Here is a 23,000-nt window from a genome sequence, read left to right as displayed (position 1 = left end):
CCAACTAACAGTCTTTCACTTTTCCCACTGTGAGACAGGCATGGTGACAAGAGAGACACAGACTCAGAAAGTAAGATTTCAAAACTTGTATTCAAAATTTTAGTGTTGGTGTAATACCCAACTAATCCTAACTCTAAAGGGATGTATCCCTGAAATGATGCTCCGGACCGTCAATGTTTGGAAGTCCAAATAAAGTCTGCCTGTGTCTGAACGAACCTATGCTTGCCCTCACTTTATACAAAAATGTGTTAGGGGGTCTCATGTCAAAAAATGAAAAGTAGTGGTTTAACAGAAAAATAGGAAAACCAGGATTGGTTTCCAGTGGCTTTCTTGCCAGGTGTGGTTATAAGCTTGCCAAAATGAGTTCAATCAAACAGGACTGCTTGTAAGGCATTCACCACAGGGTCCTTGCAATACATTCAAATAGCTTTAGTGTCTTTGAGTTCCTTGGTGTTCCCTTCACCCCTCCCCGAGCTTCAACTTATACAAGGTTCAAGCACCTCGAAAGAAATGTATTACAGTTCTCTTTTAATCTTCTCTGGGTTCCCTTCCCCCACACTTCAGTCCTTTCACCACTATAAAACAAATCAATACATTTCCAACCTAGCCGGGCCTCTTCAGGTTCTCTTCCCCAAGCTAAGTCCACTTACAGCTTTCAATACGGAACAAGACGTATTTTCGTGAGTAGGCCTCTCAGGGTTCCCTTCCCCAAGCACAGGCCTCTCCCAACTTTCAACAGAAAACAAAATAGATCACAGTTCCTTGTAGTTTTCTCAGAGTGCCCTTCCCCAAGCTTAGGCCCCTTCTAGTTCCAAACACAAATTCAGCTAGTCAGGATATGCCTTTTCCTTAGTAATAGCTTTTTTTACAAACATTCTTTTCAAAGGGTAGAATCAGAGGCTTTTGAACACGCCAGGCTTTTTGCTTTTCCTTACCGTGACCTCTCCGACCCTTTGCCCCTATCTTTGTTTCTGACTTGCACTTTTTCTTGGTGCCTTTTATTTTCACGTGGCTTTTTTGGGCCAGCTTACATTGCCTTTTATTCCTTTCACTTTGGGGTGCACACTTGCAATATTCTTTTTCCCTCTATACTCCACTTTATACTTCTTCTGTGCCTCTTGCACCTTCCTGCTTTATTGTGCTTCTTGCACCCTTCTATTTCACTCACTTCTGTCTATGACCGTGATCACTTGCACTTCTTTTCCTTTGCTGTGCGTCCTGGCACCTTTAAACTGTCACTTTACTTCTCTGTGCAAACTCACACCTTGTCTTACTTTCCTTGCAGGACCCTTGCCCTCCCTTGACTTTTTTGTGCACCCTTGCACTCTCCTCTTACTTTGCTTCTTGTTTGCTTTAAATTTTTCATGTGGGCCGCTTGCCATTTCTTTCAAATCACTTTACTTTGTCTTCTTATTTCTGCGCCGCTCGCACTGTTTCTCTTCTGTTACTTTCTTTCACTTGCTTTCTCTCTTTCTACTTTCTTCTTCTTGCTTTACGCTTCATGATGTTTTACCAATCTTGCTTTTCCTCGCTTTCCCGCTGCAGCCATCCGCACGCTCCCCGAGTTTCTCTCTCTGTCATACAAAACTCCCTGGATAGCGTGATACTGGCGAACGGTTTCTGCGGGATGCTTTGGGTCGAGGTCAGGGTCTTACCACCTGCCACTCAGACACTCTAGGGCCCGGCACACAGCCCATGGGAACGAGCAATGACACAGACTCTGACAGCAGGGAGGTGCCTCGGTCCAGCTCTCAGGAGACACAGCTCTCCAGTCCAGCCACGCTGCAGCCCTCCATACACACCGGGCCAGCGTTGCAGCACACTGCTTTCCTCCGGATCCTCCTTCCTGCAGCTCCCAGCTTCGTGGCTTCTCTGATCCAAAATGCCTCTCCAGCTCGTTCATCCATCTGTGTAAAACCACACCTTTTATAGTGAAAAAACCAGTCAAGTGGAGTCAGGTGTAAATGATCACAATAACTGCCCGACCCTGTCTGACTCCATTAGAGGGACAACTTGAGTTCTTTCTAGGGTAGCTTGTCCTTACTTTCCCCATGTTATTCCTATGGGCAATCTTTACTGATTTTAGTTGCCTCTTCCTCATCTCAGTATTTGGTGGAAATGGGGAAAGGAGACGGGTTGAGATGGGAATTGACATTTATTGGCCGTCTCATTATAAGGTGATTGGTAAAAGAAAGGGGGCGATCCCCTGGCCCTAGTTTGGTAGACAAAAAAGGCAATTCTTTCTGTATCAACTTATTCCCTTTCTTTACCAGCAGGCCCTGCGACCCTAGGCCTGTATAACCCTTTCCATTACCTGAACCTAGGAAAAACAAAGAAGCATTGGCATTAAGATCATGCCTTTGTCTTGCCTTGCTTTCCCCTTTCCCCAGGGTTGTTCTGGGATAATTGGTTTGTCTCTCTCTGGGGTTAGTGGTAATGGTACCTGCATAACCCATAAAGCCTTCTGGGACCTCTTCACCTATTATCCCATTAGAATACTGCATCTCTCCTAGGTATTCTCCTGATGTTTACCCGGCCTCCCCTACCCGGGTGATCCTCCCTCGCTTGTCCACCCCAGGATTGGGATCCAAAAGCGATGGCCCTTCCCTGGCCACCTTTATAGGGTATTCTCGGGGTTTACATGGTAGAACACCCTTCGGTTTCTCACACACATCAGAGATACAGGAATCACAACATCAAGACCAGAACCTTTCCATCATTTCTTCCAATGCAGCTCATAGACATTCAACTGCCAATGCAGCAGCCCCACCAGCCTCTCTAAGGCAATGCCAGATTCTCTCCAACCCATCCCCACCTGCCCTCAAGGTGCCCCTGCTGAAAAGCTTCCCAGAGACTTGTCAGGGTCCTTGTCCCTAGTCAAACCCCACCCTTTCCTCTTAATTGTAATGTAACACAATGCGAATGTGGTGTTTGGCACAAAGCCTGATAAGTTGATGATTGTGCTACCACTGATCTTGTAAAGGGACAAGCCTGACATACAGAGTTTCAACTGAACTGCCCATCAATGACTGACACCCGATCAACCCCTTCTGCCTCCCAGAGAGCACACTAAAAGGGTGGGCTGTTTTTTTGTTTCTTTTCCCTGTTATTCAGTTTCACTAACCCCAGCCCCACTTAACACATTGTACGATTTAGAACTTGAAGATTGCAATTTGGGGGGGAATTGAACACCCAATACCTTTGTGAGAACTACAAATCGGTACAGACAGGCACAGAACACAGGGTATTTGCAGGAGGGGCTATGTAAGCTGTAATGTTGTGATGTTTTTCAAATGCTTCATCTCATCTCTGCTTGAGGAAGTGGAGATATTCCAAGAAAGCGGCTTTGTTAACCTTATTAAGGTATCGACTTGTTTTCTTTTGGATCAACATTATGAACTCTCTAATATATCACCTCAACCAAATAGTTCAATCCTTCTGCCTAATGACGGTTTACAAATACGTATTTTTATTTATGTTGTATATTCTCTCTGGCACACCAACATGTTACGCAGCAGCAGGTGCATTTACCAGGCTAACAAATCAAAAGATTGTAAAATGACTTGTCTTTGCTGCACTGATAAGACATTAGTTCCAAGATCCATTGCATTTTTAGATGACTTTCAGAATCTCGTTTTTTAATTTTTTTATTGTGAGGAACATTTTCATGTGACCACGCTTGTTTATTTGTAATCCACCATGATACACAAGATTGTCAGCTCTAATATAGCTTTAGAATGCAGAGAATGTGGAGAACAGCAGTACGTACCTGGCTGAGATGCAACAAGAAAAACACTGTGTTGACAGTAACGGGCAAGAGCTGGTACTATTCCACGCAACAGGTCAACGTTGCTTTGGACCACATTGAGGTAGGTCTGTGCATTGGTCCAAGCATTAACAGTGAGCACAACCACTCGTGAACCTGCTGCAGAAGCGACATCTGCACACAAAAATAGGGAAAATTTTACATTACACAATGTCTCTTAAGACCATGATGTATATGACTCACGGGACTGCTAAATTTCTTTAGGTCCTGCAACCAATTAAGCATTTTTTTTCTAATAGTTAAATAAATCGGAACTATTGTGGAAAGAGAACTTATATAATACCACATACAGCCAAAAAGATAATTTGCAGGGTACATCCTCATTGATTATCCTAAATAAACAATCCACAAATACAGTTAACTATGAACATGCATGCAGAGAAAAGTATCAGAACTGTATTCTAATATAACCCAAAAGGAGCCTCTGAATTAATCTTCAAATAGCAAATAACGATCTCAATGCTCCCCAAGTATGCAGAGGTCTGCTATGATCTATCAATTATGGCAAGGGTCTGCAACATTTGGTTAGCCAAATGATTCAGACTACAACACCCATCAGCCCATGCCAGCACAGTTAATGGTTGGGCATTAGGGGGTCGCAGACCAAAACATCTGAAGAGCCACAGGTTGCAAACCCCTGAACTATGGAAACACAGAGAAAAAGTCCTAATATTGGAGTTTTCCCGAACAAATAGTTCACTGGTTTAGAAAACAGTCAAATTAGAGACATTTTTTAAAACATATCACTCAATGAAAATACTCGATTTGTATGTCCAAGTCTTTTAACCTTCATATTGAGTTCTATTTTAAGTCAAAGAGAAGCAGTTTTTTCTGAATACTATACATGTTCATACACTGAAGGATAATAGATTACAAAGTAGGTAAAACACAATGAAATTAATGGATGTAGGCATGAAATTGGGAGATATATATATGAGGTTTCCTTGTTGATGTACTAGGTGTTGCTATTGTGATGATGTGGTTCAGTTATTTAACCAGTGCATCTCAGCAACACCAAAATGTAGGCAAGTAATTCCATAAAAGTAGCAGGCTGCTCCTCTTGCAAGGAGTAATGTAAAAGGAGCAGAATTTGTTAGACATCTGTAGGGTGGGTTTCTCTGAAGATAGCAATATGATCAATTCTTAAGTTGGTAGTCCCTTTCTTTGATCAGGTGACTGGGTATGCAGCTCCATAGAGAAATGAAGGGATGGAGCAGAAACCAGATACAAATGTTGAACTGAGGTGAGCTGAATATGATGCAAGACCTGTGATGCACCCCTGCCTGTTTCAGAGATTTGGCTGGTTTATGATCAACCCCAAGGCAAGTGAGACATGTATGAAGTTAAGATTGGGTATAGCAGATCCTTTTTGGTGCGTTAAGGATCTTGTCTGGAAGGAAAAGGGGGCCTGCACTAACAGATTTGTGGTGGTCACCCCATGTACATTGCTAGGCCCTGAGGGTACTTTCGATGTGATGACTGTACTGGGTATAACTGTGTGGCTAAAGGTCATGAACCAAGAGTCCCAGGATGGCACTTGGAAAGTCAACAAACCAGGTGTGCCACTTTCTTTGTGGCACAAGATAAATCGACCAGCCATGGTTACTGAACCTAGTACCTGAACCTCCTTGGGGATGAAGGCCATGGATGTCTCCAGTACTAGACCCCTGCATGTTTGCCTGCATATGCTGGAGCCGACTCTGTGCGGGTTCGGGAGCAGCCGAGAAGAAGAATATGCACCAGTTAAATGCCTTGAAGCTGGAGACGCGCAGCATGAGACCCTTGGAGAGGAAGGACTCGCTGCGTCTTCCTTTCATCAAATTTCTTCACCCCAATTTTATTTCCTTCTCCTGTGCATCTTAAAATGTGCTTATTTCAGCAAACGGCACATCTTGCCAAACCTACAGAAGATGGATGTTTTTGTTTCTGCTTTCCCCTCTCGCTGTCCACCCCCAGATTCTGCAGCAAAAAAGCTGGAGCTGCAAGCTTCTTGGTATCCGCTCCTCACTCTGGAACTCGCTTTCTCCTAACACCAGAAACGAACAGCCGTACCAGTCATTCAGAAAACTGGTCAAAAGCTGGCTGATCAATAAATATGACTAAGCAGCCCCGACCTTGCCCTGTTCAGTGCCCTCTGACTGTTCTGCCTGTCCCATACGGAATATGACTGGGCTGTTATCTAATGCAGAGATGGGGCAAATAGGAGCCAGTTCACTGTTACTGGCAACTATAGCAACTCTTTACTCTGAAAAACATTTGAGCATTTTCTCTAGTGCGTGTTAAGGTACTAGGCCGAGGTGTGATTGTAAAGGGGGTGCTGTGAAGGCATCATGAAGTAAGTGTGAAAAGCCTGAGGGTGTTTCACTACTCAATCCCCGGGGATCCCTTATTCAGGTGGCCATCAGTATTGGATCCTGACCCTGGGGATGGACAAGCAAGGGAGGATCACCTGGGTAGGGGGACCTTGGGGAGTGGGGAAGAAACACAAAGGTGAGACATGGTATCCACGATTTCCCGACAATTATTTACCCCAAATTCCCTCTATCTTTATGGGATGCTACAACTCCCATAATTCCCATCCTTTCTGGGTCAGCCCAACGACTGAGACGAGGAAGAGAAAGACTGAGATTAGGAAGATTACCGCTAGTAATATGTAATGGTCCTGGCAGGGTCAGGCACTCATTCATAATCACGCACACTTGAAACATATTGACGGCTACCCCGAGTATAAGAGGCGGAGCAACAGAGAGCGAGTTGGAGCCCGAGAAGGAACACAAGTTGGAGGTCGAGCAGGCAAGCAAACTGCGTCACCTAGGTACCCCTAAATCTGGCAGCGGAGAACGAATTGCAAAGATGCTGAGGGCCTGAAAGGTGAAAAGGCTGCAGAAAGCGTGGCGAGGGAGCTGTGTCTCCAAGAAGCGAGAAGGGGGTTGCTTGATCACTTGAGCAAACAAACTCCTGGCACATGTGCTTGTTTCCCCAGGGCATGCGAGAAGGCCCGGGACTGTTGGAGCGGCAGCAGAGGAGACTCTGACCTCGACACACAGCAAAAGATAAAGAGAAACACAGTGGGTGAGTTCAAAGCAGAAGGGAGCCCGGTTTGTGAAAGGCGCGAGGCATGAGTGAAATACAATGCTGCAAAGTGAGGACACACGTATGGCGAGAGACGCAATGAAGATGAAAGCTTCAATTGGGCATTGTTGAAAGAATGTGATAAGAAACAAAGTGACGGCAAAGCAGTGTGTATGTTTATATGGGTAATGAGAGACTTTTTGAGATTGTGTATTACATAGGGCTCGAAGCATGAGCGAAAGTGAAATAAGAACTGTTATGTTTGTGGAATTAAGAAGAGAGTTGGGGACCCGTAACGGGAATTGAGAAGAGGATCTGAGACCCACAAGGAGAATTGTGAAAGACAGTGCTGGTACACGACCAAGTGAAGTATAATGCGATGTGCTTGAACTGTATATATGGCCTTAGTAACAGAGTGGTACTGCACAGGGCCAAGCAAGATACTGTGCGTTTGCAAAAGTCACTGTCAGGTAAACCTTTGAAGTATTGTAGAATTCTTGGGGAAGGGAACCCCAGTGCAAAACATTTTGAGTTGATGCCGAACCAGACGAGGGAAGCCTGAGAAAACTGTGCTTTGAGAAATTAATACCAAAGCAGGCAAGGGAAGCATGAGTGAACTGTATGCTGTTGAACTGTGTGAATTCCGAGCCAGGCAAGCGAAGCCTGGAAGAACTGTGTCCTATTGAACTGTGTGAACTAGCCACCCTAGCTCATAACAAACTCTTATTACTCAAGCTTGGGGAAGGGAGTGTTATTCAACTCCATTGCCATCCTGATATTGTTTGACTCACTCTTTTGTTTTGACCTAACCCTGTACATATTATCATTGTAGAATTAAGCGAGGGCAAGATTAGGTTTTGACATGAACACCTTTATTATTTTGACAGACTGACTTTGACACCCTTTAGTTTAATTTGATGGTCAAGACTACTCCCATTATACAGATAGGGCCAGTTAGTAAGTCTCCAGCCCCTTTGAAGTTAAATGAAAGTTTTCAAAACTGTTCATTTGTGTCTGTGTCTACCTTCTGAAACCAGGCCTACCTCACATAAGACACAAACAGATTTAACTTTTTCTCAAATTTTCTTTTCATTACAGATTTTCACAGAACTGAAACAACCAACTTGCTCCAAGGCAACTTAACAATCGTCCCCCACACCCACTTTCCACCCAGTCCACTCCCTCTCCCCGGATACCAGTATCTTCAAACTTGAGAAAACAAACCTTCAGTTGTCTTATTGACAAGAGATTACATTGTCCTTCATTATTTGTAAAAGCACAGCCGCATCGAGAGTCATTGTTTGTACATGGGTTATAGACCGGCTGGTGGAGTCCCCCTTGGGGGATTCGAGTCATTGTGCTCCTAGTAGCATATACTTTATCACTCTTCCCCTGGTCTTTGCGTCTGCTCACCCCTTGCCTCTGTTATTAAAATGTTTATTCATAAATTCCCTCCAGGTGTTCTCATGCAGACCCGCCCTCCCATGGAGTCCCACAGTAATTCTTTCCATAGTGCATATGTTCATCGCCACATTGAGCCATTCTCTCTTGCTCGAGGCCTGGGGACACTTCCATGTCATGACTAGGAAGGCCCAAGCTGCGAGCAGTAGAGGCACAGCCAACCCCCGCACACTACTCATTTCCCCATCTAATTCCTCCAAACCAAATCGAGTGAGAAAGGGCGTGATGTCCCGGTGTATCCCCTCCAGGTCCCTAATCCAACCCAGCACCTAGTCCCAGAACACTTTTATTCGAGTGCATCCCCACCACATATGCCAGTAATCAGCGCGTTCCCCACATAGGCGCCAACAGTAGGGGCTCGCTGTCTGGAACATCTTTGAGAGCCTAACGGGGTCGTATTGCCAATGGTGGAGGAGCTTGTTGGCATGCGTTTGATATAGGCTTGAAATCGAAATCTACGAGACCCCTTTGCACAGCTCCGGGTCTCTTCCTCTCCCCATGTTACTTTCACACCTGGGTCTTAATTGTTTGGTGGACCCTTTGCCTGCAATCACCAATTCCCTATACATCGCTGAGATCAGACCCTTAATTTCTGTTCTTTTGTCAAGGAGTTTCTCAAAGGGGGTCAGATCTCTCTGTATAGCGTCCCTCCATTTCCCCCCTGTGAGCACCCCTTTCAACTGAAGGTAGGAGAAAACTGAGAGGGCCCCCTACCCACTTTCCCTTCCAGTTCCTTTTTGGTAGTAAAGGTCACGTCACTCCATAGTTGACTAACCCTTTCCAGACCTGCCTCAAACCATGCCTGAAATCTTTCTGGGTTCAGGATTGCATCCCATATTACTGGTGCCCACAGGTGGCCAGAGTAGAAAGCCATGTTACCCCCTGCATGTCTGCACCCTCTCCATATCTCCCATATTGTCCCCAGAATTGGGTTGTCTCGAATCGCATGGGGAGCCTGCTTCTGGGAACCCACAACCACTCCCCCACCGTGGCCGGGGATAGACTAAGATTATCCAGACATACCCATTGGTGGTACTCCTGCATTCTAAGATGCAGTATGAGGACCCTTAGCTGAGCTGCCTTATCATTAGGGATTCTGATTTTCACCGATATCTAGACCCCATTAATATAAATCTATTACTCGAGGGACTCCGATAAACCCTGGTAATTTATGAGCTATCCTGGCAGCTCTATGAAAGAGTTTTATTTAATGACTTAAATGATTATGCACCATTGCCACCTTGTGGCCGAATGTTGAATTGAGTGCATTGCAAACTGCTTTTTTTCCTGGTCGATTCGGGTTTTGTCTACTTATCTGTCAATTGGTCTCTTATTGTTGCGCTTATTTCTTCATAAGCACAAAAATAAGGACACTTCAGGTCCCCTTGCAGCTAATACCAGCCCCTCGCATCTCAATGCTGGCAGGAAACTGCTAATGATGGGCCATTAGTCACTGAATGGTTTTGTGCCAGCATTGTAATGGGAGGGGTGGTGCAGTGGGTTGTGGGGAGTGGGCGTGCATTGAAGTCATGCCCTGGGCCCCGCATAGACTGGCAATGCCTTGGGCGGCCCTGTCTGGAATGCTTAATTCCATTTGGTAGGAGTAGCTCCCCCACCAGCAGAGGAGCGGGACTTGGGGAGGACTGTTACTGCCTCTGGTGCCAGTTACAGGCCTCAGCCACAGCCTGGTTTATTTATTTATTTGGGTAATGTTTGTCGGGTCCGTGGACCCGATTAATTAATTTATTTCTCCAATGTTGGTCCCAACCAACATTGCAGAAATAGATTAATTAATCGGGTCCAGAGGAGCGGGACGTAGGCAGGACTGTTACAGCCTCTGGTGCCCCCTCTAAGGGGGCACCAGAGGCAGTTACAGGCCTCAGCCATGGCCTGGTTTATTTATTTATTTGGACAATGTCTGTCGGGTCTCACATTGCAGAAATAAATAAATTAATCGGGTCCACGGACCTGACAAACTGTCCAAATAAATAAACCAGGCCGTGGCAGAGGAGCGGGATGTGGGCAGGACTGTTACTGCCTCTGGTGCCCCCTGTAAGCGGGCACCAGAGGCAGTACAGTGTCCTTTAATCACGGGATGTTTTTCGCTGGGTTTGTTATGGCAAATCTTTCAACGAAAAACCCATCAAATTTTTTAGGGGGGGTTAGAAATTATATATATGGGGTGTCAGTGTAAGGCAATACCTAAACATTTAAAGGGAATGGCGGGCTTGGGGAGGAAACCCCCCCCCCAAAATAAAAAAAGTGATGTTTTTTTTCGTAAAGAAATTTGCGGTAAAAACATCCAAGAAAAAACATCCTGCGATGAAATGACATGGAACCCCAGAGGCGGTTACAGGCCTCAGCCACGGCCTGGTTTAGTCATTTATTTATTTGGTAATGATTGTCGAGTCCGTGGACCCGATTCATTTATTTCTGCAATGTTGGTTGTCCAAATAAATAGGCACACGCAGAAATACTTGGAGATGCCACAGAAGGTGGGTTAGTCTTTAGATCATACTGGGCATAGGCAGGCATCTTGAGAAAAGCCACATATTGTCAGGCATATGCAACATTCCTTGGAGATCCCATGGATGGTGGATAGGTTTTTAGATCATTCCGGGTATAGGCAGGATTACCACATATGGCAGGTAGGTCTTTCGATCAGTGCTGTCAGGGGGATGTTCTTTACAAGAATCCAGTTAGAAAGGGGCTGAGACAAACTGGATCTGCTCCACTTGCCTGGATCTGTTGGTAGAGCTGTAAACAGGATGCCAAATTCCATGATGGCTAACCTGGCTAAGAGCCTCAAAAGGAGAAGGCCTCATACCGCATGCTTTCAGAACTGCTCAGCTCCCTGTGAGCATCGCCTTCTTGAGCACCTCCACCGAGATCTCTATAGTGCATCGTTTAGGTGCATAGTGATCACAGCTGCCTAAAGAGCTCCTCTGGACATGGGCACCTCCTTATTTTATGAGATGCACACCAAAGTAACAGATTAGGGTCCCCTCACTGGCCCTGACTATTAAACACTTCAGCACTGTTACCGCTAGGTGACGAGGTCTTTTGGAATCTGAATTCTTTAACACTGTACAGTCCTAGCATATTATTCTAGGTTACACCAATAAAAAGGGGTTATTAACGTCTGTCACAACTTGTGTATCTGCCAGCTCAAGCATCATCATACAAACTCCTCAAATCCTAGATCCTTGCCAGTCAGGATTCTGATCTAGGCATTGCACTAACTCCATGTAAGGTAGTGTTATGAGGTGACATTCTCGCCCTTGCCAACGTCAACCTTCTGAACGACATGTGGGACAATCATCAGCACAGCCAAAGCAAACTCATTATGCAGTTACTCACCATCATGGAAGCATCCAACAAGAGCAATTAGGATCAATGAATATCTCCCCTCAATAGTGCGCTCAGTTCCCTGTCTAATTATTCCCCTCAATGACGAGTAACTCGTGATTAAGTGTGTCACCACTGGTTGGTTTTATTAAGTGTTCAAGGAATATTACCACATATTTCATAGTTAGACATTTCGGTATGTGACTTGGGTGACATACAGTTGATGTGCATCAGCCAACAATTACCAAGTCCATCTGTGTTGCCACTGAAAGAATCATGGCGAGATTGAGGCTAGAACATTTCTGTGTTTACACCTCGAAAAACAGTTTTCCGCGATTTTTTGAAAGGGGCAAACGGGAAAACACAGATTCTGAAATGTTTTTAAAACACTGGAAATACACCACCAGAAGTAAAAAAAAAGAAAAAACCCTAAAACAGGGAACCCTATTTATAGTACAATTTCACATTTGAAATCTGCCCCCCCCCCACCCCCGTCCTTCGGTAAAGTGAGGACCTCGAATGCTATCCTCAGCTTTTTCCCTGCCATAAAAATGTCACCATTGCCCCCTTTATCTCTCTGAAACAGGCCTCCGGGACACGAATTGGGAGCATTTGGAATGCGTAGAGGAACCTTGGCAAACCCAACATCTTCAGGGCATTGTGTTAGGGAGAATTCTCGGTTTAGGCTGAATTTCCTAACCTAGTGAGTCCCCCAGCAGCTTTTCTGGATTTCTGGAGTCTGTTTCTTTCTCCTGCCAAGAGTGAGACTCTTTCTCCCACTCTTGGACATGATTTGTGGTGTTCCTTTGACTGTTAATGTGTTTTATGGGCTATGGGGTCTTTTACTCCATAGGGTCTCTTGTGATTTTACTATGTGTGTTACACAGCACCCTCAGTAAAGTGACACAGGGGTGTCATAGTGACACCCCACCATAGACTCCATACCCTGGGACTGACTACTGTCTCCCAGGGCATGTAAAGTCACCATTGGCTTTACTAGTCCCAAATTATGAACTCGATTCTAAAATGGCGTTTGTGTTCCCATCTGTGACTCCAACCCAAGTCGAGCCCTTTGTTCCGCTTTTTGGCGGGCTTCTCCACAGAAGCCTCCAAAAGTGGTGCCACTCTGTCTGGGTACCACAGGGGGTGTGGGAGGGGGTTTAGGCACCCTGGACTGAGTTACCTTGGTAACTCAAATCGCACTCTTGTGTGATTGGCCCAAGTGGTGAGCCGGCCGGCTCACCACTTAGCATGTTTGATTGACAGCTAGGCTGAGTGAATGGGGGTGTGCTGCATAAAAGCAGGGTTTTGGGACTGGAGCTTCAGAAATCGCCACAGGACCTGAGAATCCGATGAGGGAGAAGCTGAGCCGGGCCTGCTAGGACGACACCACCGGTGGAGCCCTGCGGAACCGACTCACCACTTCCCGACGACAGAGAAGATCTCCGGGCTGGAGAGTCTTCTTCCCCTGACTGGTGGGCACAACCAGTTTACCTTCTTTTCCTCACATCCCAGGACGTCTTGTGGTCAAATTGCCCGTGCCAAGCACCCCGGCAACCGGATAGCCATTATCACTGGACCGTGAACCAAAGGACCGCTCCTTTTAACTGAGAACTCCGCGGCTGGTTTCTTCCCTGGCAGTGCAACAGACTCCTGCTTTCCCCCCCGACAAGATCCTCTCTTCCTCCGGACGAAGCACCGAATTGCAACTGCTGCCAGGAACAACTGCCCCCGCTGGAGTATTCTCACCACTTTAAGGTACCGTGTCCGCCAGGCCTCCCTTTCTAAAGATTGTTACAGGGTAATAATAATCCCTTAACCTTCTGGACTGGGCTGGCCGCCTTGACAATCTAACTGGTCCCTTTCTTGTGGTCCAACTCTTTCCGAACCTTTGAGACTTTTGTGCACTTTTCAACCGTGTGACCTTGGACACATTTCGTTCTGATCCTCTTAAAGTGGATCCGGCTTTTTGAACTCTAGCTTCACGGTTTGATTCTGCCTTCCTCTCTTGCTGTGTTCTTGTGAAAGTGTTGGGATCTGTTTCAATTTATACTCTGCCTTTCTCTCCCTTTTAAACCGAATTATTAGAGTGCCATCTGCGTTAAGTGCTCACCGCTGTCTGAAAATAAGTGGGGCTTTACTTAAGACTTGTCTAATATTCTTTTAAGGGAGTGTATATCTTTTAGTGACCGTGTTTTTGAACTGCTTAATATTAGTGCCTGTGTGTTTTATTAGATGTGGTTTTAAATAAATAATTATATCTCTTTTACACCAAGCTCTGGTCAGTGTTTGCTTGTTCTACTGTGTTCTTTTGACCTATTGTTAATACTCTGTATACTGCCTAACTCTTCTTGAGGGAAGTCTGACTGCTCAGCCACAGCTACCAAGTGAATCTGTGTGGTACAGACTGCTACCAAGTGGGTTTATTGCCAAACACCTGTAGTCTTAAATCTTTTGCAGTGGTCCCAGAGGGAACTGCACAGGTTTCTGCCTAACACATTGAGGCATCCAAGCCAGGATATGGTAAAGTTGGGGAAGTTGGCTTCAAATAGGTCTCATGTCTATGGTGATGTGAATCCCCAAGTATCTCAGTGTGGCCAGGTTAACCAGTAATCCCACCGGATCTAACCTATTAATCTCTCCGTCCCCTTCCCTGTCCAGAGGGAACAGGACAGATTTAGCCCTGTGAATCTTAAATCCAGAGAGGACCCCGTATTGCTCGATCAACTGGATCCCCCTTGGTATGGAGGCCAGGGGGTTCCTCACATGCAATAACATATTGTCTGCGTATAACGCAACCTTGTACCCCCCCCCCCACCTTAAATCCTTCTACACAGGGATTTTCTCTGATTCTCTGAGCTAGTGGTTCCAGGGAAAGAGCAAACGGGATCGTAGAGAGTGGACACCCCCGTCTCATGCCCCTACTCAGGATGAACCAGCGGGATTAGTCTCCATTAACTGCAACACTAGGGGGGATGCATAAACCACCATTATGCCCCGTCTGATCCTAGAGCCCATGCCAACCTTATTGAACTCTTCCCAGAGAAAGCCCCACTCAACCCGGTCGAAGGTCTTTTCAGCATCCACCGAAAGGAAAGCAGGATCTGCCCTCATCCCCCACGCCTCATGAATCAGATGGAGGATCTTCCTAAGTGTGTCTGTGCCCTGACGACGCTTTATGACACCCACCTGGTCAGAATGGATCAACTTGGGCATATGTAGATCGAGTCTTGCCGCAAGGACTCGTGTGTAGATTTTAGCGTCCATGTTTAGGAGAGAGATGGGGAGGTAAAATCTGCATTGGCACAGGTCCCTGCCCTCCTTGGGTATCGTAGTTAACGCACAGGAGAATGACTCTGGGGCTTCCCTTGATTCCAAGATATCATTAAACAGTTATACCATGAACGGGATAAGGGTGGTCATAAAAGCCTTGTAAAAACCCGCTGAGAAGCCGTCCTCCCCTGAGGCCTTCCCCACAGGAACCCTCACCACTGCCCTCTTAATTTCCTCAGCCGTTACGGGAGCCTCCATTGCCTCGGCCTCCTCAGGGGAGAGCCTGGGGATATGAGTTCCCTCCAGATACTGTGTTATTTTCCCTGGTTCCCAGACTGGCGTCGGTTTTAGAGTTTTTCATAAAAGGATGAAAATACTTCTTGGATCCCTTTTTCCCCTTGGTCCCGTGCTACATCAACCTCCTCGATGGCCTTCACCCACCGTCGGCCCGCTGTCCCCTAAGTCTAGTAGCCAGCAGTGCATCTGCCTCATCTCCTTTTTAATAAAACCTCTGTTTCAAGAACAGTAGTTTCCTGATTATTTGAACTTCCTCTGTAGTCTTAGTTCTACCCTTTTCCCCCTTGCTTCCAAAGCCCTCTCCTCCCGCTCTGCATAGCATCTCTTGCTCTCCTATCCAGCTGTGCAAGCTCTGCCCACAGCCTGTTTTCTATTAGAGTCCACTTTGGTTTCTTCCATGCCCCTTCCTGTATCAGAATACCCCTCCATGTCGCCTTCCCCGCCTCCCAAACCGTTGTCCTCAGGACCTCTCCCGTGTTGTTGATCTTAATAAATTCCTCTATGTCTTTGGCCAATTCAGCATGGAACACCCGGTCTTTCCACAGTGATTCATTGCATCTCCATTTGGACCCCCTAGGCACCATCCCGAGCCAATTCAGGTCCACCAATACCAAATCGTGGTCCGACCACGTGATCAGAGAAATATTCGAGCTCAGTGCTTCGCCCCACAGACCACTTGATAAATATATGTAGTAAATTCTAGTGAACGTCCTGTGTGGGGCTGATTAAAAGGTATGACCCCTCTCCTCCCGGCGCATGTGCCGCCATATGTCCCTCAGCCGATAGACCTCCAACATTTCTAGGATCTCGCTGTAGGCCAGTCTCAGCACAGTGTTATTCCCCCTACCCAGCTTAAAATCAGCCCAAGCAATGAAGTCTGCGCCCCAATATTATATGGCCTGTGGATTCCAGCATTATCTTGGGGAGAGTTTTCTTGAAAAACCGCAGTTGACCCTGGTTCGGGCAGTAGATTGTCACAAATGCGAATCCCACCTTTTTAATAATCCCAGAGACCAGGAGTGCTCTGCCCTCCTCGTCAGCCCAAACCTTCATGACCTCCTTTCCTAGCACTTTACCAATAAGGACTCCCACCCCTGCTTTTCTTACGGGCCTGAGCCCCAGTATTCTTGGCTCAATGTCCTCCCGGGAATCCTCTGTTCATCCAGGAGACAAAATACGCTAGTGGGGAGGAACATGACATCTAGGCCGGATCTACAAAATTCTCTAGACACTAAAGACCTTTTCGTGGGAGAGTTAATCCCCTTTACATTCAACATCCCTAACCTCAGGCGGCCTCCTCCCCCCACCCCCTTCATTCAAAACTACAGCCATCCAGGGGGCGCTGTTGAGCAGCCGTCAAGATGGCTGCCTAGCTTGGTAGCTCTGTGTACGGCCGCCTTCTATCCGAATACATCTGCGGTTCACAACTCTTCCACGCCTTCATTCCTGCCCCTTTGCCTGGCTGATATCTGGGGCTACGTGTCAGTGAGATTTGGGCGCAAATCGGACCTCCGATGCCGAGTTACGGCTTGCTTGGACGGCCCCTGCGGTGAGCCGGCCTTCGAGGCCGTGGAGTCACGCGGCGTCCCGACTTTTCATCCTGCCTGGGTCTCCTCGCCATCGTGGCTTGTGGCGGCCGCCTGCTCTAGCAATCTACTGCGACTGCCGAATCTGTCCGCCCGGTGACAGCAACGTGTGGAATACGCCTCATCTGCCGTCTATCCGGAAACACCCGCGGGCGGCGCTGCCCCTGCGTGAGGTCGGAGTCCGGAACCCTGAGCTGCTGGCTGCCCTGACCTGCACTGCTGGAGGCCGCCCGGCTGCGGCTCGTCTGCTCCTACCTCCGCCTGCGCCTTGGGCCGTGTGGTGGTCCCAATTGTCCGCATCCGTGATGCCGTGCTGCTGTTGGTGCGGCGCACCTCGTCTCTCTGCGCCGGGCGGTGGCTCCCGTGGGCCCCCTGAGGTCCCGGATACTCGCGGCCTGCATCTGGGGCCGCGCTCCAGATGAGGAGCTGAGTGGACGGGGGCGTGCCTGCCCCACTGGCCCCCCGCTGGCCTGCCTGCTGCCCACCATCTCTACGGGGCTCTACCTCGTCAGCGACGCAGGATAACGTTGCCCCAGCTGCCACGTCTACAATCTGGCTGGGTCGGTGGTGTGGGGTGCCCCCGCTTGTCCCCCGTCCATTTCTGGTACTCCTGAGGGCCGGTGCTCCTGGGCGGCTCCTGGCATTTTGCTGTGCCCCGCTTGGTGTGGCTCCCGCTGTGGCTGCGGGTCGGATCGGACGCTGCCTTCCGGGCTTGCTGGGGATCCGCGATTTGGATGCTGGGGGCTGCCCAAGCTACAGGTGAGGAGCGAGAGAACTGATTTGTGCGGGACTGCCGCTGCTTCTCTGTCCCTACTCCTCGCCCCCGCTCCCTCATGGCTCTGGGTCACCTTGGGCTGGGCTCATCATGCATTGAACACCACGTCTGATCTTTGTCATTGGGGCGGATCCCCCCAGCGGTCCCTGGCTTGCCCCCCTGGCACTGTCCCCCCTGACTCCTAGCACTTACAGCTCCTGCCTGCTAACTTTCTTTGAACTGTGTAGCAATATTCTTACTTTCACCAGGATAGCTCTCACCTTGACTCCCGTGACATGTGACATCTGCGGGCATACCACTCAGAGGCTATACACTGCAGTTCGAATTTCCAGTGGCCGTACCGCGCCATGCCCAATAGGTCCAGGAATCCTAATAAGACCGGCGCCATGGACAAATTTGTGAGAGCCGCCCCGAGATCTGGCTCGGCCCATGCGTCGGGGGACTGGGCGGACTCACTGCCGACCGCTGAAGCACCTCCCACAGACCTACAATCCATGATGGAATCAATGGCCAGGAATTTTGCTGCCTTCCATGAAAAGCTAGACGATATTAATGCAAATGTAGTATCTCTCAAAGCTACATTAGACCAGCATGGGTCGAGAATTACAGAGGCTGAAAATAGGATAAGTGCCAACGAGGATAATATAACCACGCTACAGGGCACAGTATCCACTTTGGTCATGGACATGAAGACGGTTAAGGCCAAATGTGATGATTTAGAATCCAGGTCGCGAAGGAACAATATACGTATTGTTGGGGTCCCGGAAAATGCGCTGAAGGGCCGACTTGAATTGGCAGTTGAGAGCCTTTTGAAAGATCTCCGGGGCAACCCCGACATGTCCCCCTTCTTCACAGTTGAGAGAGCCCACAGGGCACTATCACCACACCCTAAGCCTGGAGACTTCCCGAGACCCATTATTGCAAAGATCCTCAGTTTTAAAGACCGTGACCTGATTCTCCGGTTTGCACGCGAAAAAGGTGAGCTCAGAATGGAATCGCAAGTAATCCGGATTTTCCCTGACTTCTCAGTTGGTGTTCAGCAGGAGCGTCGACAATTTCTCGGTGTTAAGAGCTGCTCAGAGAGAGGAATATCCCTTATGCCATACTGTTCCCGGCAAGATTGAAGTTCACATTCAACAACAAACTATTTTTTCACGGTCCCTTCGGAAGCAGTGAAATTTACAGAGGCACATGTTCCTCTTCATCCTCTTGCCGATGACATCATGAACAATGACTGAAATTGGCTTAGGCCCTGCACTCTCTAACTGTCCTGTTTACAGGTGTGTTGTGAGGGTTGCTGGCTGTCGACCCTATTAATGGTCCTCCTGGTTATGCCATTTATCCGGGTATGCGGATCCGGCTGCTCACATGTCTGATAGCGTCTCTAATACTTATTGCTAGTTGAATGCATTATTGAACTGTTCATCCTGAGTTTTCCTGGTGGTATGGGTGTTTGGTTTGCAATGTTCCAGGGCCTGGTAGGTGGGCCCTGTTGATGGTTAGATTTAGGGACTAGCACCATGATACCGCAGTTCACTGCTTGTTTTGCAACGGCCCTTTGGGTCCTAAGCGTGCCAGTGCAAGGCAATGGCGCACCCCACTGCGATTGCAATGTTCCTTATACTATTGTTGTGTGTTAGCCCTGGTTGGGCTTTTGGACAGCTTGGGCCAAGTTGGGGATGGTCCAGCCGTTTACAGTTAAGGGCGGGTAATGATCACACTGCTGCTTATGGGGTAGTGGTGAGGGAGGGGGTTGGGAACGGGGTGTTATTTAAAAAGGGCACACGAGGTTGCACGGCGCACACATTGTCTGGCTATGATCACACTTTCAGCGTCACAGTTGGGAGCCCATGCTATCGCTGGATCTGGGAGGTACATTAACTGTGCATTACGGGATTAGATATCCGATACTGGAATGACCACTCTCATTATGTCCTGGAACATCAGGGGGCTGAGCAACCACACTAAGGCCCGCAAGATTTTGGCCTATGCTAACAAGCATGCGTGTAAGATATTGTTCTTACAGGAGACACACTCTGTGGGCCACATGCCAAGGACCATAGCCCCAACATGGGGCCCCGCTAGATTCTTCACCTCCTATTCTACCCAAGCTAGGGGCGTTCTCACGTTGATTCACAAATCCATTAAGTTTATTTTACATAAAAGCTACATTGACCCGGAGGGACGCTATGTTATGCTACACTGTACACTGGTAAACAGTGAATATCTGCTCGTTAATACCTACTGCCCTAACATTGACTCTCCTGAATTATTTAACACTATGACCTCTATATTGCTGGATTATGTTGATATTCAGATAATATGGGGTGGTGATTTGAATCTTATCCTGGACACTGTCCTGGATAGAAATGGCACAGCTGTTCGGGCTCTGTCCAGAGCTGCACGTAGACTGCTAGACCACATCGGGATGCTCAATGTTTGTGACGCCTGGAGGACACTACAGCCCCAGCAGAGGGAATACACTTATTATTCGTCTGTGCACAACAGTTGGTCCAGGATAGACCTGTTCTTGGTGTCAAGTGATACGATGGGCAGAATTGAGAGCTCCCGAATTCTACCCCGCACACTTTCAGACCTCGCTCCAATTACATTGACTGTGGGGCTAGGGATCCCTGTCCCCAAATTTCCCACCTGACGCCTTAAATCCCAGGCCCTCCGGGACATTGTGTTCAGGGCTGAGATACTGGCGGATATTGAATCTTTCTTTGAGCACAACTCCCTTCAGGACACCTCGGCGGCGGTTAGGTGGGATGCCTTCAAAGTATATATTAGGGGTATGTCTATCTCTCGGGAGGGGGGGTATTGAAATCAATCAGAGCCGCCCTTGGTCGCTCTGAAACCAAACTGAAGCAATTGGAACTGCGATGCTCTACTGGGACAGATCCCACTATCCTCGCTCAGATTAGCGAGGAGCTCCACACATACAATGCTCTTGCCACCAATGAGGTCCGATATTTCAGCCGCCTACAGGCCGCCAGGAAATATGGTGAGGGGGACAGACTTGGGAGAACGTTAGCCACACTCGTGAGGAGGGAGTCTGGCCATACTCAGATTACCTCAGTCAAAGATAAACAGGGAAACATACTCTGGACTGACCAACAAATCCTAGATATTTTCACCGAATTTTACAGTTCCCTCTATACCCAGCCTGCTGAGCATACCGACCAACACACTCACGACCTTCTTGACCAGATTCCCACTACGGAAATCTCCCCTTCCACCCGAGATCAACAAGATTCCCCAATCACTCTGGACGAGGTAGTGTCCGCTATCTCGGACTTGCCCAAAGGTAAGGCACCGGGTCCTGACGGACTTACTGCCGAATTTTATCAAGAGCACATCGCCATACTAGCCCCTAGGCTGCTCGAGGTCTGGACCGAATCACTACGGGTCTCTGTTCTCCCCCCCTCCATGCGGGAAGCAGTTATCACGGTCCTGCACAAACCTGGTAAGCCCGAAGATGAATGTGGATCTTATAGACCTCTCTCCCTCAAGAACCTTGATACAAAGGTCTTCGCTAAAGTTATAGCGAATCGATTCCTGCCCATCATGACATATTTAGTTCATGAAGACCAGTCTGGCTTCGTTCCTGGGAGGGCTACCTCACACAACATCAGGAGATTATTTAACGCCATGTCTTGTATAGACCAGGACGTGCAGGCCGTGGCAGTCACGCTTGATGCCCAGAAGGCCTTCGATATGGTCTCCTGGCGTTACATGTGGCTGGTACTGGAGAGAATGGGTGTCGGCCCAAATATGATCAGGTTCATCAAATTACTGTACACCTCCCCTGTGGCGCGGGTACGGGTTAACTCCCTAACCTCTGATCCCGTCACACTTTTTAGGGACACCTGCCAGGGATGTCCCTTCTCACCGATCCTATTTGCCCTAGTGATAGAGCCAATGGCAGACTGGGTTCGTGCACGACACGCTCATAAGGGGATCAGACTGAAAGATAACCCTGAAATTATTTGCCTGTACGCAGATGATGTTCTACTGTACATTAGAGATCCCACAACCCACCTTGACCCCATTTTGAGGGATATCACCCGTATCGGGGCCCACTCTGGCTTCACAATTAACTATTCAAAGTCCGAGATCTTTCCACTTACTAAATCGACTCAACAACCCGCTACTGAATTCCCTCTCCGTTGGTCCCCGGATGGTATCAGATACTTGGGCGTTCATATCTCCCTGACTAAGCCTGCTTTACTGGCCGACAACTACTCGGCAGTAGCACAAACTGTTGAGTCTAAGCTGTTGCGATGGCGCTCTCTCCCGTTATCTATAGCTGGTCGACTCTCCCTCATTAAAATGATTCTACTCCCCAAGCTCCTTTATGTTTTCGCCAACATACCCGTATGGCCAGGGAAGGCCTACTTCACCAAACTACACTCGCTCTGTGCACAGTTCTTATGGCACTCCGGTGCGGTTCGCAAGAAGTGGACTGACATGGCACTCCCATACAAACGAGGGGGTCTCACGGCTCCTAATCTGACCCTCTATTGGACTGCGGCCCAAGCCCAACACGCCACTCATTGGTACCCAGGTTCTCCAGTGAGCCCGCATGTCAAGTTGGAGCGTCTAGCAGCCGCTGGTGTCAACACAATGTCCCTCATTCTGCACCAACATTACACACCCGACTCCCCTATTGATCCAATCAATGTGACCCTCCGTGCCTGGACACGTCTGCTCTATCCGACGCCTGAGTCCTCTCCATATTACAAATGGCTTCCTGCATGGTCCTTCCCCGGGCTGGAACCCACACATGATACTGCCTTGGTTCGACACTGGAGTTCATTGGGATATCAGGCTCTATCTGACTTTTACCCTGAGGGCAGATTTATTGAGCCCCGGACGTGGAAACCAGGGCACACTGGTTCCGCGGTAGAAACTCTTCAATACTATAGACTCCGGGCCGCGTTTCGTGCCATGTGGCCCTCATTCCCAGACGAGCCCCTGGATGCTCTGGCGATTGCATACATCGCTAATTCTGGTTGCGCCGGCGGCGTCGTATCCTCCCTGTATAACATCCTGCAGGACACTACCCCGAATCTGGCTTTTAGGGCACGTGATGAATGGGCAGACGAATTAGGTCTGGAGATTTTCCGATGAGATTTGGGAGGGAATTTGTCTTCACACTCAAAGAGTCTCTCTAAACTTTCGGTATCGTGCCATGCAATACAAGCTTTTAAACAGGCTATACTATACTCCACATCGCACCTCGAGGTTCACCCGTGCCACTGTGCACTCTTGCCCACGCTGCGGGGCGGAAAAAGCTGACCATTTACATATGTTTTGGTCCTGCGATAGATTGTCAGAATTCTGGAAGCGCATCCTA

At 48.1% G+C, this 23,000-nt stretch overlaps 1 protein-coding gene across 2 annotated transcripts in view; it reads right to left on the bottom strand.

The window, feature by feature from the left end:
* The window catches only part of UEVLD (UEV and lactate/malate dehyrogenase domains), a 573,150-nt gene that overhangs the window by 179,106 nt on the left and 371,044 nt on the right, over positions 1–23,000 (bottom strand). For both annotated transcript variants that reach the window (XM_069623794.1, XM_069623795.1), the window contains exon 8: positions 3,770–3,940. In XM_069623794.1, coding sequence (XP_069479895.1) covers positions 3,770–3,940 — 171 coding nt within the window. The remainder of the gene's footprint in view (positions 1–3,769; positions 3,941–23,000) is intronic.

The sequence above is a fragment of the Ambystoma mexicanum genome, chromosome 11 (assembly GCF_040938575.1).
Source record: "Ambystoma mexicanum isolate Mex_15411 chromosome 11, UKY_AmexF1_1, whole genome shotgun sequence".
Taxonomy (NCBI): Eukaryota; Metazoa; Chordata; class Amphibia; order Caudata; family Ambystomatidae; genus Ambystoma; species Ambystoma mexicanum.
The sequence above is the reverse complement of the archived record's forward strand: the minus strand, read 5'-3'. Positions and strand labels throughout refer to the sequence as shown.